Source organism: Culex pipiens, chromosome 1 (assembly GCF_016801865.2).
Source record: "Culex pipiens pallens isolate TS chromosome 1, TS_CPP_V2, whole genome shotgun sequence".
NCBI lineage: Eukaryota > Metazoa > Arthropoda > Insecta > Diptera > Culicidae > Culex > Culex pipiens.
The window spans coordinates 50,300,617-50,316,925 of NC_068937.1; the positions used below are offsets into that span (position 1 = coordinate 50,300,617).

Sequence of the window (16,309 nt, forward strand, 5' to 3'; positions counted from 1 at the left end):
TCTCATCTTCCGCATTTAATCTAATTTTTAAAACAAATCATGACAAATTTTGGTCGCCTGAAGAATGTGAACTAAGAAAGAACAAAATTATAAAATATTTGACCATTTTTTGCCTTGGCTCAATTTTGCACACAATCAAAGCTCTTGAAAATTCTTTCCAGCAGGCAGAAAATTGTTGACATTTGACGACAAAAAGCCTTTCGTCAGATATTTGGTGGCCCTAAAAAGGGTCAATTGATTACAAATTTGCCTTTCGCGTGCGACTAGCACATCGCCCAAGCAAAACGACGAGTGGCGAGACAAAATCTCTTCCTCGAAATCTGCCTTTCATCCTTGGTTATCCGGGCCGAGCACCGTGTAATCCCTTCTCACCTAATGGATGCTCGCAGATTGAAACCGAGTCTCTGCAAAGCACTAATACTTATGCGCCCGAAATGGGGACGTATGAACCGCCTACGTCAATCGAGACTCCACCCTCCAGCGCAAAATCTGGCTCGCGCGAAAGTATAAAAGAAAAATCCCAGCGCAGAAGCCTCTTCATTCTATCCAGACCACCGACGAGTGAAGGTCGAACCGCGGAGCAGCAGCAGCAGCAGCAACACCGACAGAGAAGAAGAGCAGCACCAGCAGAGGGGAAGAGCAGCACCAGCAGAGGAGTACACCGCTTATAAAATCAAACGGCCCTTTTCAGGGCCAACAAAACCCTCACGAAAGAGTAATTCTTCAATTTCAAAATGAATTGCCTGCCAAAAGGCCACATGGTCGGTTTGTGTGTGTGTGTGTGTGTGTGTGTGTGTGTGTGTGTGTGTGTGTGTGTGTGTGTGTGTGTGTGAGGGAGAGAGATGGGTGTAGAGAGAGAGGGAGGGAGAGAAAGAGAGGGAGGGAGAGAAAGAGAGGGAGAGAGTATATTTTTGCGTAACTATATAAGAAATATCGCCCGTAAAACTGCATACACTTTGCTCTTGGCATTCAGCTAGTGAGGATGTCACGACACCTGGCGGCGAAATACCTTGCGAGTCATCGCAAGCGGAAGCGTGAGGAGAGAGAGAGGGAGAACAGAGTGGTGGCGCCACTGAGGCAAGCTGAGGAGACGATTGCTGATCGTGATGAGGAGGAGGAGGGCGAGCAGGAGATGGAGAAGGAGGAGGGAGAGCAGGAGATGGAGGAGGAAGAGGAGATCAAGGCACCGAAACCGCGGAGGCCTGCCAAGACGAGCGCTGAGCGCGTCAGGGAATTCCGCCAGCGGAAGAAACTGAAAGCGCAAGAGGAGGCCGAGCGAGGAGGTACAGTAGCGGCCGGTAACCCAGCAGCAACTGTGAATTTGGAGCCGATGCCCGGCCCGAGCACGGGGCCAGTACGGTTCTACCCACGACCTGACCCGGTTCAGATTCCATCGGGTGCTGGAAGGGGCACGTTCCAGGCCGATTCCGAGACATTTCTTGGTGAGTTTTTAGCAAATATGATAATCAACAGAACACAGATTTAATTATCAATCTTTTAAGACAAGATAACGCCAAACTGTGAAACTTTAACTACAATTTTTAACTTTCGCTAAATTCAACAAAATTTTACAACTTAGCAATATAATGCTGATCATGTTTGAAAGTTTTCACATTGCATGCACAATTTGTGTTCTTGAAATGAATTTTCTCTGTATAAAGCGGATGTTTTAACATATTAATATGAATTTAGTTGGCAGAATAATTTAATTTAGTTCTTAAAACAAACACAGTTAATATAGCCAATAAAAATAATCTGTTTTAGAGTTTTAGCATGAGATAGGCATTTGTTCTACGCACTGTCTAACTTTGAATTTTGGGTTTAATATTATACAATCAAAAGCAACTATTTAGATCTTCCTGTATCTTACAGGAATCGTACCGACTCGTTCCGCTCTGAACGAGTCCTCTCAGGTATCAGTACCCAATAGTCAGGGTAAGTCTGGGTAACTTAGGGAGGTCTTTCAATATTATCCCCAATTGTTTAATGTTTTGTAGAGACGGGTACGACTGCCACAGCTGGTGGCAAGCCAGATTGCGCGAAGGCCGACATTGCTTTTCACAAAAAGTTTACCGACAACAAACTGGGTGATTATTGCAATGTTTGTGAACGCATCTGGTTCAGCAATGACTTGAGGTCCATCACAAGCGATGGCGGGAGAGTGTTGGTCGAGGCAGGCCACTTTGAGTCAGTCGCGGGATTCAAGGTGTGCCAGACCTGCCACAACTCTTTGAGGAATGGAAAAGTACCCACTTTGTCCACATCGAACGGATTTACCTACCCGGAGAAGCCAGCGAACCTTCCACCACTGGATCCGATCACCGAGCGGTTGATTGCGCCAAGGCTGCCGTTCATGCAAATTCGTCGGCTCAGTCATGCGCGAGGTGAAAATTGTTTATCAACTTTGAATTTTGTAGTTGGTAACGTGCTTTGAAATTTTAGGAAGCTACACAATCATCGGGCAGATCATCAATGTCCCTGTTGATGTCAACGAGATGGTTCGGATGCTTCCGCGTCAATTGGAGGATGATTACGCCTTTAATGTTTGCATTAAAAAGCAATTGATCCACAAGTCTAACTACCTGCAGGGATATGTCAAGAAGTCTGTCGTAAAAGCTTGGCTTCGCTATCTTATCAACACTCCGTTGTATAAGCGCGAAGGTATCGTTTTGGATGAAAGCCTCATGGGACCAGATGTACCAGAAGGTACTGACGGTGAGGAACTGATTGAGCTGGAAGTATCGGAAGTCGAGGATGTCCCAAGAGATGTCCCAAGAATTCCCCAGCAAAACGACCAAATTGCACTTGACGTACTCGAAACTGAAGCGGAATTGTTCACAGGACAGCAACAGACCGTCTTCTGGAACGAGGACATGAGTCTTAATATTGCTCCTGGTCAGAACCGAATGCCGACTTCCATCGTGTACGATCAGTATGCAGAAGAGCTTTCTTTTCCCGGAATCTACCAAGGAAAAATGCGATCGTACAGGAAAGGGGTTCGCGTTACTCCTTACGATAAGGCTACCAGTGAAACTAGACGACGTGACCGGCGTGGAGCAAAGCCGACTCACATCCTGTACATGGGTGTTAAGATCATGCGTCTTCGGGTTCACGATGGAGTTTCGAGCTCCTTTAGGGTCCAAGGTACGAACAATGTGACCCGTGCTCAACTCAGTGACCCGCAGTTCATGCAGAGCCTTATCGAGAGGAACTTCGCGTGGCTGAAATCGATTCCGAACTCGGCATTGTACTGGCAGATACGGGAGAAAGATTTGTTCGCCATGATTCGACAGCTGGGAAAGCCAACGGTTTTCTTGACTATGAGTGCTAACGAGACTCACTGGCCCGAACTGCTGAAGATACTGTACAAGCTCTCGGATCAAGAGAACAGGATCGACTTGACAGAACCGATGGAGCAACTAACAGCACTTCAAAGAGCAGTATTGGTCAGTGAAGATCCAGTCACGTGCTGCCTCTATTTCAACAAGCTGATCGAAGTCATCCTCTTGATCTTGGGTTCGAAAACTCATAGTCCGTTCGGGAAGTACTACGTCGTCGATTACTTCAAACGGATTGAGTTCCAGCATCGCGGTAGTCCCCACTGCCATGCAGTGCTTTGGCTCGCCAACGATCCCAAGGAACCTGCTTCCGAGCACATGCCTGCTACTCTGGAACTGATCAACACCATCACTTCCATTAGATTCGAGGACCTTCCCACGCAGACGGCTACTAAGCAGGTTCATCGTTGCACGTTCACTTGCACAAAGCGAGGGGAAAAGCGCTGTCGGTTCAATATACCGTACTGGCCCATGAAGGAACAACGGGTCCTGCTTCCTCTTAAGGCTGACGACAGTCGCCGCAAAGAGTTGAAGAAACGCGCTGAGGAAATGCGTGATGTCCTGGCAACAATGGTATTCGATACGATTGAGGACTATCTGGCCCACTGCGAGTGTACATACGAGTACTACCTGGATGTAGTTCGTGCATCGCTGAAACAGCCTACGGTCTTCTACAAGCGCTCGATGGATGAAAAGGAACTGCGAACGAATCCGTTCAACGCATGGATTGCGGACAAGCTGCGTTCGAACATGGATCTCCAGTTTATTGTTGACGAAAAGAAACTTTGCCACTACCTGGTAGAGTACGTCAACAAGTCCAATCGTGGTGTTAGTGGATTGCACCGAGAGCTGATCCTCATGCAAGAGCAGAACCCCGAGATGGACTACGGCGAGATGCTGAAGAAGATCAGCCTGAAGATGCTTGGAGCCGTGGAGATGTGCGCTCAGGAAGCAGCCTGGTTCCTACTGCGATTGCCGATGTCCGAGGCAAGTAAGAAAGTTGAGTTCATTCCAACTGCGTGGCCCCAAGACCGGACAAGAAGCAGGAAGCACTTCAAGACCATGGATGCAGAAGGAGTTGGCGATGATTCGACTGATGTGTGGAACAAGAACATCATCGAGAAGTACGAAGAGCGTGAAGGCCTGGAAGACGTCTGCTTGGCTGAGTTCGTAGCTTGGTATTCTCAGGAAAGAGGTAAAAAGAGCTACAAGAAAAGGACACAGCCAAGGGTGCTGCGTTGGCGCGGATTCGGTATGAGCGAGCTTACTGAGTATAAGCGCGAATCTGTTCTCCTGTTTCTGCCATTTCGTAATGAGGTGGTGGATATTCTCGACCACAATAAGTTCCTCCAGTTGTACGATTTGCATGAGGAACAACTCTTGGCAAAGCGTAAGGAATACGACTGTGAGTTGAATATGGAGCAAACGGTCGAGGAGTATCTGCGCACTATTGCGAACTTGGAGGATGGAGCGGAGAACAACGCAGCAACCGAAAAGCACGACGAGCTGGTGCGGACAGTCATCATGCAGCCGAATAATGATGACTTTGAGCTGCTGCCCACAAGAGGTTTAAGATCTGTCATCAAGCAACGCACAAACGTGTTGTCGAAGGAGGCATATTGTGAGATGATGCGAGCTACGAATGTAGAGCAACGGGCATTGATTCTGCACGTAATCCATCTGATGCATTGCTACGAAGAGCACGGGCCGCTGCAGGTTTTCTTGACCGGTCCGGCAGGAAGCGGCAAAACCTTCGTATTGCGTGCGCTTATGGAAACGATCAATCGGTACAGCCAAACTCACAACTCCCGCGACAACGCGTATGTAGCTTCAGCTTCGACTGGAAAAGCAGCCAGCGCAATTGGTGGAACCACCCTGCACCACGCTTACCACATCACCATGTCTCGCCAGGCAACGAAGATGAATTTCGAAACGCTCCAGATGTACAGGAACGAGATGCAGAATATCAAGTTTCACATCATCGATGAGGTCAGCATGGTTGGCGCCCACACCCTGAATACCGCACACATACGCCTCCAGGATGTTTACATGATCTATGATGTTCCATATGGAGGTGTGAATGTGTTGGTGAGTGGAGATGTGATGCAGTTGCCCCCAGTCAATGCTCGCGCCGTGTTCAAGCCTCCGTCTAACACCATATGTGGCGCTGTGGTGTGGCAATCGTTGATGTTTCACGAGCTCAAACGGGTTATGCGTCAGGCGGATAAGCAGTTTTCGGACATTCTTACCAAGATTGGTAATGGGCTGAAACTGACCGCCGATGAAACCAAACTGATCGAGAGCCGTTTCTTCACAAAAGAGGATCTGAGCAAGGAGGACACTAGCGGGGCGGTACGACTGTTCCATCGGAACATTGACGTAACCAGCTACAACAACGAAGCGCTGAGAAACATTGACGGGCTAGATTACACAGCAGACGACACCTTTGTGGGATACAAGACTGCAGAGCAACTGGCAACTGCTCGTATCAAAATCTACAAGATGAGTCTGGCTGAAACGGCAGGTTTGCAGTATACAACTAAGTTCTGTCCTGGAATGCCTTACATGGTCACCACAAATGTCAATGTGGAAGATGGCATAGTGAATGGTGCAATTGGGGACTTGATGTATGTCGAAGAGGGCGTTGATGACTCAGAGGATCGCATCATGAGACTTTGGATCAAATTTGAAAACGCGCAGATCGGGATCATTGCGAGGAAAGAGGTGGAGCCTATGATACGCACACGACCCGACATCTTGCAGTCAGATTGGACTCCAATCGTGAAGCGATCCGCAAACATCGATCTGGGTAACCGCATTAAATGCAAGCGCATACAGTTCCCGGTTGTACCAGCTAATGCCCTTACCATACACAAATCTCAAGGTGGAACCTTTGATAAGATTGTGTACGACTATGATAAGTCCCAGGATCAGCAAATGGTGTACGTCGGTTTATCACGTGTGAAGTCGCTGCAGGGCCTCTTTTTGACCAACTCAAAGGGAGACTTCAAGTTCCACCATGCGAAAGGCTGTGACAGCCCAAAAATGCGAGAACTGCGTAACGAGTACAAGCGTTTGCAGAATAACCGTTTGCGCACCATTGTGGACGAAGTGGGTGAGGTCTTAGAGAGCAGCGGACCTGCCACCACGTTGATGACCATCAACGTACAGAGTTTGAGAGCTCACAAGTTGGATATAACCACCGATCCCATACTTCCCAAGGTTCACTTTCTAGCACTGAGTGAGACGTGGCTGGATGACCACTCCTCAGAGGAAATAGAAGGGTTTACCTGTATCATCCAATCGAAGCGGGTTGGTGTGCGATCGGGAGGTGTTGCAATCTACCAGAATACGACCGATCCGGATACTACCTTGGCAGTCCCTCATACGCTTGAAGTGGTGGGCAACGAACGCGACCAAGAATTCGGCAAGGCAGAAAAGTACGGAGATATTTGTGCAGCAAAGGTGATGGTGATGGGTACTGAAGTACTGCTGGTATCAGTATACATCTCCCCAGGAACCACAACGAAGCAGAAAATATGGTTCCTTGCTCGCAATTTGATTCGTACTGCCTATGTGGATACGCCAATGGTGGTTACCGGAGACTTCAATCTTGACATCACCAAGCAGGATAGTGCATACTTTGTGGGTTATATGCGAGAACATTTCATGCTGAGTTTGTGCAATGATACGAAGAAGACGACCACACTTGGTGGTACAGCTCTTGACCTTACGTTCACAAAGAACATGACGGCGGAGGTCACGCGGTACATTGCATATTTCTCTTATCATCGGCCGATGTTGTCTCTCCTAAGACCAGCAGCATCCGAACCATCTCAGGCGATCTGAACAGCTGTCCTCTGCGCATGACTGATTGCGCACAACTATAACTTGGATTTGACTACAACCTGGATTCGACTACAACAACTACAACCTGGATTTGACAACAGCATCTACACCAACAGAAGACAAAAATGAAACCGAAGAAGAAAATTTATTGTTAAATTCTAACCTCACTGACACTAACACACACTCACAATGAACTGTCCATTTATTAGATTAAGGTCAAATTGAATTCATTGTTACTATTGAGACATTGACACAACTACATAACCTCCTTCCCCTTACAATAATACACAAACACATAGGGATCCAATGAAATGTACATAATAGGTTAAGCTGAAGTGAACAGTGCATACTTTAAAACTAAGTTATGTTACACTTAAATCCCCCCCCCCCCCCTCCTTTCCCACCGAAAACGAAACTATTGGCACTACGCCCCCCGGGGCATGGCCTTCCTCTAACGTGGGATTTCTGCTCCAGCGCCTCTGACGAGACAGGAGAAACCGGGACCGACGTTTTACTTCACCATCCGATAGAAGCTCAGTGGATAAGGCGGGAATCGAACCCGCGTCTCATAGCATCATCGGGATCGGCAGCCGAAGCCGCTACCCCTGCGCCACGAGACCCACTCCTTTCCCACCACCCAATGATATTTCTCCCATTGATTAAATATTTAAACTCTTCTACACACACATACAATCACACATACACGTAAACATATACACACATACATACGAATTCACATAAATAACACCTCTACTAATTTCAACAAATCTACCGATCAAGATCTTTGCAGAGATCATCCATTTATTTTCAGATTTAAACCCACTATAACGATGACGATTGACAGGAAGGACGAGCGACAGGAAGGACGAATGACAGGAAGGACGAACATCCCAAGAACACCACAGACGACAGCCCCAGGATCACCACTAATCAAATTTTCTTTTCAGGGCACTCAAAACAAACGGTCCTTTTCAGGACCACCAAATATCTCACGAAAGAGTTACTCATCGCAAATCAAACCAAAGCAAACTAATGAAATGCAACACAAAAAGAACAATCTGGAATTAATCTATTACTTTATTTCGTTCCAGATTAACCATTCATACTTCCGTAAGGAAATTAGCGGACGGATATCTCACGACTGGCAGATTTTGAATCAATTCTAGTTCTGCTCTCAGAATTTCATAAACATCTGGTCTATTCAGGACTATTGCACCGGAAATCACGAAAGAGTGATTCTTAAACAAATAAATAAATAAAATCCAACATTAAATCCCCCTTTCTGAATTTCATAAAATTATTCAATGGACTAAATATGAAGGAATGCAAATCATAATTCTTAAAACTTTTCATATATGTTTGTGTCCGAAGTTCTTCGTCATTATGGTTATGCCTGTAGCATTACCACTGCACCTTTTTTTGATAAGGTCCTATAAACATTTTTTTTCATAAAATTATTTTATTAGGTCCTTTTCGGTACTGGGACCTAGTTAGGACCGAGTCGGCTTTTGTAATTACATTATTCTTAATGCTAAGAGTAATTACAGAGGATCTTGTGTGTAAATGTTAGTGGGAAGGAAGTTGATTACCCGTGGCCTACTCGGGGTAAATGTTTTTGAAATCGCCTTGGGTCAGGAGTGTTAAAAAACACCCAAAAAGCAAAAACTGAAAATTTGGTTTATTTAACCTTTTCAAAAAAAAACTCCAGATATGAAACACAATAGCTTATAGGACCTTTTTTTTTAAAAAAAAAACCCTAGAAATATAACTGGACATAATTCAGCCGACTGTTCCCAGTGACAAAAATTGAGCCAACTTCTTGGATGGATTTTCTAGATTAGATGAGAATCGATTAGGAAGTTAGTATGTTTTTCTCACAAATCTTATGAGTTTTTAAAATCCCTTTTCAAAAATAATAGAGTCATTCGCACCTGTACAAATATGGAGTTTTTTTTTTAAGGTTCAGTTAATCAAATTTTTATTTTTTTGCTTTTAGGGTGTTATTGAAACCCCGGTTTCCAAAACAACCAGAAAGCAATAAATGAAAATTTTGTTTATTGGACCTCTTCAAAAAAGAAGAAAAAAAAATCCAGAAATAAAGAAATTAATTAAGTAGAATAGTTGGGAGTAGTTTTTTAAGATAGTCTGTAAAATCGCAATGATTCACCTATATATAGATGGAACATGGTTAATGATTTTTTTGACGAAGAACTTCGTCTTAGGGCTCTATACAGGGTAGCAATCCAAAATTTCGCGGAGCGAAATGTAACGAAAAGAAAATAAACGCGACTGCAAGATTTGTAACATTAATATCTCAGCTCCTATTCAACACACGTAAAAGTGGTACCCACCAAACGAAAGGGGAGATTTCACGCATTCTTACAATACCTAATTAATGGCCATGAAATTTAGTTGAAGCACTTAAAAACTGAGTTTAAATTAATAAAACTGCTTCCACACAGCAAGCAAGCACGCACACAACACACACACGCGCACACTCTCTCTCTTGACTCCGCCCCCAAAGCCTTGCCTGCGTTTGGCCTTGACACAATTTGGCGATTTATTCCTTTTGTGCTGCTGCTTCGTCAAACGCCAAAACGATTTGATATAAAAGGAGGTGCCGATCCAAAATCAAGGCAAATCAATTTTGGACGCCGACCTGGAAGGAGCTTCTGCTGCTGCTGATGCTGGACCGAGGAGGAAACCAGCCACGAAGAATCCACGATCGGACGACGTTGCCATGGAGATTTTGCGGGACGGAACCAAGGAAGGACGCGCGGGGTGACGGATTTCACAGCTCGGCGAGCTGCCTTCACCCCGCTCCCCCAAACCGGTGACGGATTTCACAGCTCGAGGTAGCTGCTGCTCGTGATCCTTTATCAAACCTGTCCTTACCATCCGGGTTGAGGAAGCGGCCGGATTTCGTGCATCGTGTTGCCATGGAGGCACGGAACCGAGGAAGGACGCGAGGGGTGACGGAATCCACAGCTACACAGAAAGCTGCTCTCACCCCTTCGCTCTCTCTTTGACAAATTTGACAGTTCGGCAGTAGTGGCCACCATTTGGAGTGGCCGGAGGCCCCGGGGGTGTTCCGATAAGGGGACATTTGCGGAACCATAAGAGTTGAGGCAATATGGGTATCAAACTTTAGGGATTTTGATACTGGACATGAAATTTGACATTTTGGCAGTAGTGGCCACCACCTGGAGTGGCCGCAGGCCCCGGGGATGTTCCGATAAGGGGACATTTGCGGAACCATAAGAGTGGGGGCAATATGGGTATCAAACTTTAGGGATTTTGATACTGGACATGAAATTTGACATTTTGGCAGTAGTGGCCACCACCTGAAGTGGCCGGAGGCCCCGGGGATGTTCCGATAAGGGGACATTTGCGGAACCATAAGAGTGGGGGCAATATGGGTATCAAACTTTAGGGATTTTGATACTGGACATGAAATTTGACATTTTGGCAGTAGTGGCCACCACCTGAAGTGGCCGGAGGCCCCGGAGATGTTCCGATAAGGGGACATTTGCGGAACCATAAGAGTGGGGGCAATATGGGTATCAAACTTTAGGGATTTTGATACTGGACATGAAATTTGACATTTTGGCAGTAGTGGCCACCACCTGGAGTGGCCGCAGGCCCCGGGGATGTTCCGATAAGGGGACATTTGCGGAACCATAAGAGTGGGGGCAATATGGGTATCAAACTTTAGGGATTTTGATACTGGACATGAAATTTGACATTTTGGCAGTAGTGGCCACCACCTGGAGTGGCCGCAGGCCCCGGGGATGTTCCGATAAGGGGACATTTGCGGAACCATAAGAGTGGGGGCAATATGGGTATCAAACTTTAGGGATTTTGATACTGGACATGAAATTTGACATTTTGGCAGTAGTGGCCACCACCTGGAGTGGCCGCAGGCCCCGGGGATGTTCCGATAAGGGGACATTTGCGGAACCATAAGAGTGGGGGCAATATGGGTAGCAAACTTTAGGGATTTTGATACTGGACATGAAATTTGACATTTTGGCAGTAGTGGCCACCACCTGGAGTGGCCGCAGGCCCCGGAAATGTTCCGATAAGGGGACATTTGCGGAACCATAAGAGTGGGGGCAATATGGGTATCAAACTTTAGGGATTTTGATACTGGACATGAAATTTGACATTTTGGCAGTAGTGGCCACCACCTGAAGTGGCCGGAGGCCCCGGGGATGTTCCGATAAGGGGACATTTGCGGAACCATAAGAGTGGGGGCAATATGGGTATCAAACTTTAGGGATTTTGATACTGGACATGAAATTTGACATTTTGGCAGTAGTGGCCACCACCTGGAGTGGCCGGAGGCCCCGGAAATGTTCCGATAAGGGGACATTTGCGGAACCATAAGAGTGGGGGCAATATGGGTATCAAACTTTAGGGATTTTGATACTGGACATGAAATTTGACATTTTGGCAGTAGTGGCCACCACCTGAAGTGGCCGGAGGCCCCGGGGATGTTCTGATAAGGGGACATTTGCGGAACCATAAGAGTTGGGGCAATATGGGTATCAAACTTTAGGGATTTTGATACTGGACATGAAATTTGACATTTTGGCAGTAGTGGCCACCACCTGGAGTGGCCGCAGGCCCCGGGGATGTTCCGATAAGGGGACATTTGCGGAACCATAAGAGTGGGGGCAATATGGGTTTCAAACTTTAGGGATTTTGATACTGGACATGAAATTTGACTTTTTGGCAGTAGTGGCCACCACCTAGAGTGGCCGGAGGCCCCGGGGATGTTCCGATAAGGGGACATTTGCGGAACCATAAGAGTGGGGGCAATATGAGTATCAAACTTTAGGGATTTTGATACTGGACATGAAATTTGACATTTTGGCAGTAGTGGCCACCACCTGGAGTGGCCGCAGGCCCCGGGGATGTTCTGATAAGGGGACATTTGCGGAACCATAAGAGTGGGGGCAATATGGGTATCAAACTTTAGGGATTTTGATACTGGACATGAAATTTGACATTTTGGCAGTAGTGGCCCCCACCTGGAGTGGCCGGAGGCCCCGGGGATGTTCCGATAAGGGAACATTTGCGGAACCATAAGAGTGGGGGCAATATGGGTATCAAACTTTAGGGATTTTGATACTGGACATGAAATTTGACATTTTGGCAGTAGTGGCCGCCACCTGGAGTGGCCGGAAGCCCCGAGGATGTTCCGATAAGGGGACATTTGCGGAACCATAAGAGTTGGGGCAATATGGGTATCAAACTTTAGGGATTTTGATACTGGACATGAAATTTGACATTTTGGCAGTAGTGGCCACCACCTGGAGTGGCCGCAGGCCCTGGGGATGTTCCGATAAGGGGACATTTGCGGAACCATAAGAGTGGGGGCAATATGGGTATCAAACTTTAGGGATTTTGATACTGGACATGAAATTTGACATTTTGGCAGTAGTGGCCGCCACCTGGAGTGGCCGGAGGCCCCGGGGATGTTCGGATAAGGGGACATTTGCGGAACCATAAGATGTGGGGCAATATGGGTATCAAACTCTAGGGTTTGTGTGATGTGTTTTTAACACATGGTTCTGAATTACTCTTTGTAATAAATTTTATTGTTTGCAAAATATTACTTGAAAATTGTTCATTGCCGAAAGTGCCGAAACAGAGAACTGATGAAATGATTTCATATCAACTGGCCCGAAAATTTTGCCATTATGATTAGCTGAAGAAGCGTTTGAAGGTTTTAAACGTTATCAAACGTCAAAATACCATGAGACCATCTTTGAGCAAAAATAATAGATCTTACGAAATAACTATTTCGTGATTGATTTTGTGGCAAAGAAACGTAAATATTAAAAAACTATAAAAATTTCATTTACTTTTGTGTCCGAAGTTCTTCGTCATGATGGTTATGCCTGTAGGATTACCACTGCACCTTTTTTTTATAGAAAATATTTTTTTAAAGCCCACGTGGTCAGCCGTCGACCCCCCCCCTTCCCCCCATGGCTTTTCATGGTTTTTTTGGTCAGATTTCAGACCCCCTCCTCCCCCCCCCCTAAGGAGGCCACGTGGTTTATGCACGACCCCATTATTTGTGATCCCTTATTTGATATCCTCTTGCTATACAACAGGTAAACAAGACATAATGCTTCGTAAAACCAATGATTCCGTGTAAGAAAATACTTGGTGGGACAATTATGCGTAGAAGTTTAACGATGGGATTTGTGTCGTTTTTAATGAGTTTCCGAACAAAGTACCAGAATTTATGTGTTTTTCTTAAAGTATACGTCAAACTAAACTTAAAAATTTCAAAAAGTCAAAATCGTCCAAAAATGACATGGGACAATTATGCGTAAAACGGCAGAGTACTCCAAAAAAAATCGTTAATTTTTTTGTCAATGTTACTTTTCTTGAAAACTAATGATTGCAAAACAAATGAACTGTTGTAAATGTAACACTTTTTTGCATTCAAATCTTGAAATCATGGCTTGTTTTTTTCTATTTTAAAATTTTAATATTTTTGCTCCCCTTTCGACCTCGGCCATAGCCTAGGAACAAAAAATTTGAAAAATATTTGCATCAGCCTAATTTAATAATATGAAATATGTTTTTATCAAAAGTTAAGAACTGTTCATGTTTAAAGAATGCAAAAAAATCACCAAAATAATTAAATTTGCATAGAAAAACAAAGAATGCTAAAACTCACAGGAATTATTCGAAATTATATGCTGCAAATTAAAAGAACTGCTCAAGTTCAAAAAATGCTGCAACCCCGAATAAAACTCTCAAAAATGGTTCAAAATTTTATGCTCGAAACAAGGGAGAAATTACATTTTAAAAGAACTTAAATTTAAGGAAGTTTTTTTTTGTTTCGTAGTATACATATTTTCATGTTTTGAATTATACTAAAAATAAATAATTACAGTACCCCATTAATTACTTTCAAAACTTATTTTCCATCGCGAGCGAGCGAAAAGCGCACACTTTTCTCACCAAATCCAAGTGAGAAAAATCTCACTTTTCGCTCTCGTCTGCTCTCGCTCATTTTCCTTTCGCAGCGAGGAAAATCTTCTGTCCGTCGTCGTCGTCGTTCACTTCGCCAGTGCTTGCTCGCGGTCGGTCGTGGAAATTTCAACGCTTGTGGTGTTTTGTGCAAAAAAAGGGCGAACGTGGGTGCTGAAAAACAATAGTTTTCCACCTTTGGGAAAAACAAGTCACGTAACACATCTTCCGGAGCGTGGAAATGACCAGGGGAAAACGAAACTGGGCTGAATTTGGACGGGGGTGTGATTAGCGAACAAAAAGGCGTGCGAAAAGAAAAGTGGCAGTGTTTTTTCGAAGAGGAAAACTCTATATTCCCGATTGAAGGAGGAAAATTATCGCAATGCTGTTGAGAGTTTCCTGAATAAAGTGATTTCCCGTGTCATCCAGCAACGTAACCCAGTAAAATTTCGTACTCACGTACAATTGTACCTGAAAAAGGGAAAATCCTGTGTGACCCCCTTTTTCCAGCAGAAATCGCGCAGTTATAATCCTACTTCTCCCCCCAGTGGAAACGAGAAGGGCGAAAACGCAGTAGGCGAAGAAGCCACCACCCCCTTCATCGCTGTGGAAAAGCAGCGTATAAGCAAAGAAAAGCGGAAAGCAGGCCGTGGAAAAACAGACTGCCAAACGGGGTGGGTGGAGAATAACCAGCTCCACCACCAATACTAAGGAATATTTGGCGAATCAACAATAACGGCAGCAGCAGCAGCAGTGAGGAAAAGTGAAAAGAGAGAGGTAGGAAGAAGTTCACTGCTCACTTGAGTTTTTTCCTCGCGTTTGTGCTTACTTAGATGAGGGAGGGTATCGAGTTGCATGACAACTTTGCAATATGGGTAGGGTGGTGCTAGTGGATATAAAGTTATCTTTTTTGTTATTTTTTTATTTATGAATATTTTACCTCGAAATATTATTTAGAGGCACAGTCAAATCAAACCAAATCAAAAATTTGCTTTTGCTTATTCTACAATCAGGTAGGAACCTTGGGTCATTCAATTCAATTTCAATTCAATTAGTGTTTATTAGAATTTAACAGTTCTGCTCCAGGATGTTACATTTGCAATTCAGAGATTTGGAGAACCTTTCAGCTGAGATCAATCAAAAGCCTTTCCAGGAGGGGTACATGTTTCTAAGTTTAAATGTTGCTAGCTGAGTGCTCTTTTAGGGAAAATAAATTTTGAGAAAAAACCCTAGATCGACCTTTGGTCATTCATTCAAAAAAATATTGTAGTATTGTTGTTGCTTATTCACTATTTTAAATTTTCTGAATTTTCTGATCGATTTGCTGCCTTGTTGTTGTAGATACTGGTTACGACTACTCAGAACAACATTTCAAAAGGGCTATTAAATACATGGTTGGGTATCAAAAGTTGCGTCTTTCAATTACGAAAATTTTGATATCCAAACATGTATAGGTCATCGCTGAAATTTTAAAGGTATAGCAGTTTTGTGAAAAAAAGTTGATTTTTTTTCTCGTTTTCGTCATTTTCCTGTTTTTGTTCGTGGCGAGTCGAAAAACTCAGTTTTTATTTTCAAAAGATCATATCTCGGAAACGTACGGTTCGACATCGCCATTTTTTAATGTTATGTTAAATTTTCCGAGGAATTCGATAAAAATATTATCAGGCATAGGCTCTTTGGTTCAGACACGGTCAAAACGCCATTTTAAGTTTTTATACGACTTTTTCAAATGTTAAGCTAGATTTTTAAAACTTCTCACTATTTCTCCCAACTAGCCAAACGAATCACCTTTCTTTTATGTCTAAAACAGCTGAAATCGGATGAATTGGCGCGGATATATGATTTAAAAAAAAAGTTTTTTAAGAAAAATCACGAAAATTGCCTTGAGGCCACATTTGATTCGTCTTGGGGTCCCCTAAGTCGCTATCTATAAATCATGATGTTTAGTTAAGTACTTCAAAAGTTATACTAAGATTGTAAAAAGGGTGGTTTTTGTAAGAAAACCCAGCATGGTATACATTATTAGAAAGGTATTTGAAAGACCTTTCCAACCCTATCAAAAGTTATTAGTACTTAAGTGTTATTTATAAACTTTTTGGAGGCCGGATCTCAGTTGGATGGGTAAT

General features: G+C 44.3%; 2 protein-coding genes across 2 annotated transcripts; both read left to right on the plus strand.

Annotated features, from left to right (window-relative positions):
- The first annotated feature begins 885 nt into the window (after nucleotides 1-885).
- Nucleotides 886-2,119, plus strand: LOC120413551 (pescadillo homolog). Its single transcript, XM_052707243.1, has one exon. It carries the CDS (start codon nucleotides 983-985, stop codon nucleotides 1,484-1,486), a length of 504 nt encoding a protein of 167 aa, XP_052563203.1. The 5' UTR covers nucleotides 886-982; the 3' UTR covers nucleotides 1,487-2,119.
- Nucleotides 1,991-7,559, plus strand: LOC120413239 (uncharacterized; the record flags this gene model as incomplete). The annotated part of the gene is made up of 2 exons (XM_039573971.2): nucleotides 1,991-2,384; nucleotides 2,443-7,559. Coding segments are annotated over 2 exons (5,139 nt in total), but the record flags the coding sequence as incomplete, so codon positions are not given.
- Nucleotides 7,560-16,309: the final 8,750 nt, after the last annotated feature.

Excerpts from the sequence above, each read along its gene's own strand:
- LOC120413551 (XM_052707243.1), top strand. The coding sequence starts at position 983 with ATGTCACGACACCTGGCGGCGAAATACCTTGCGAGTCATCGCAAGCGG.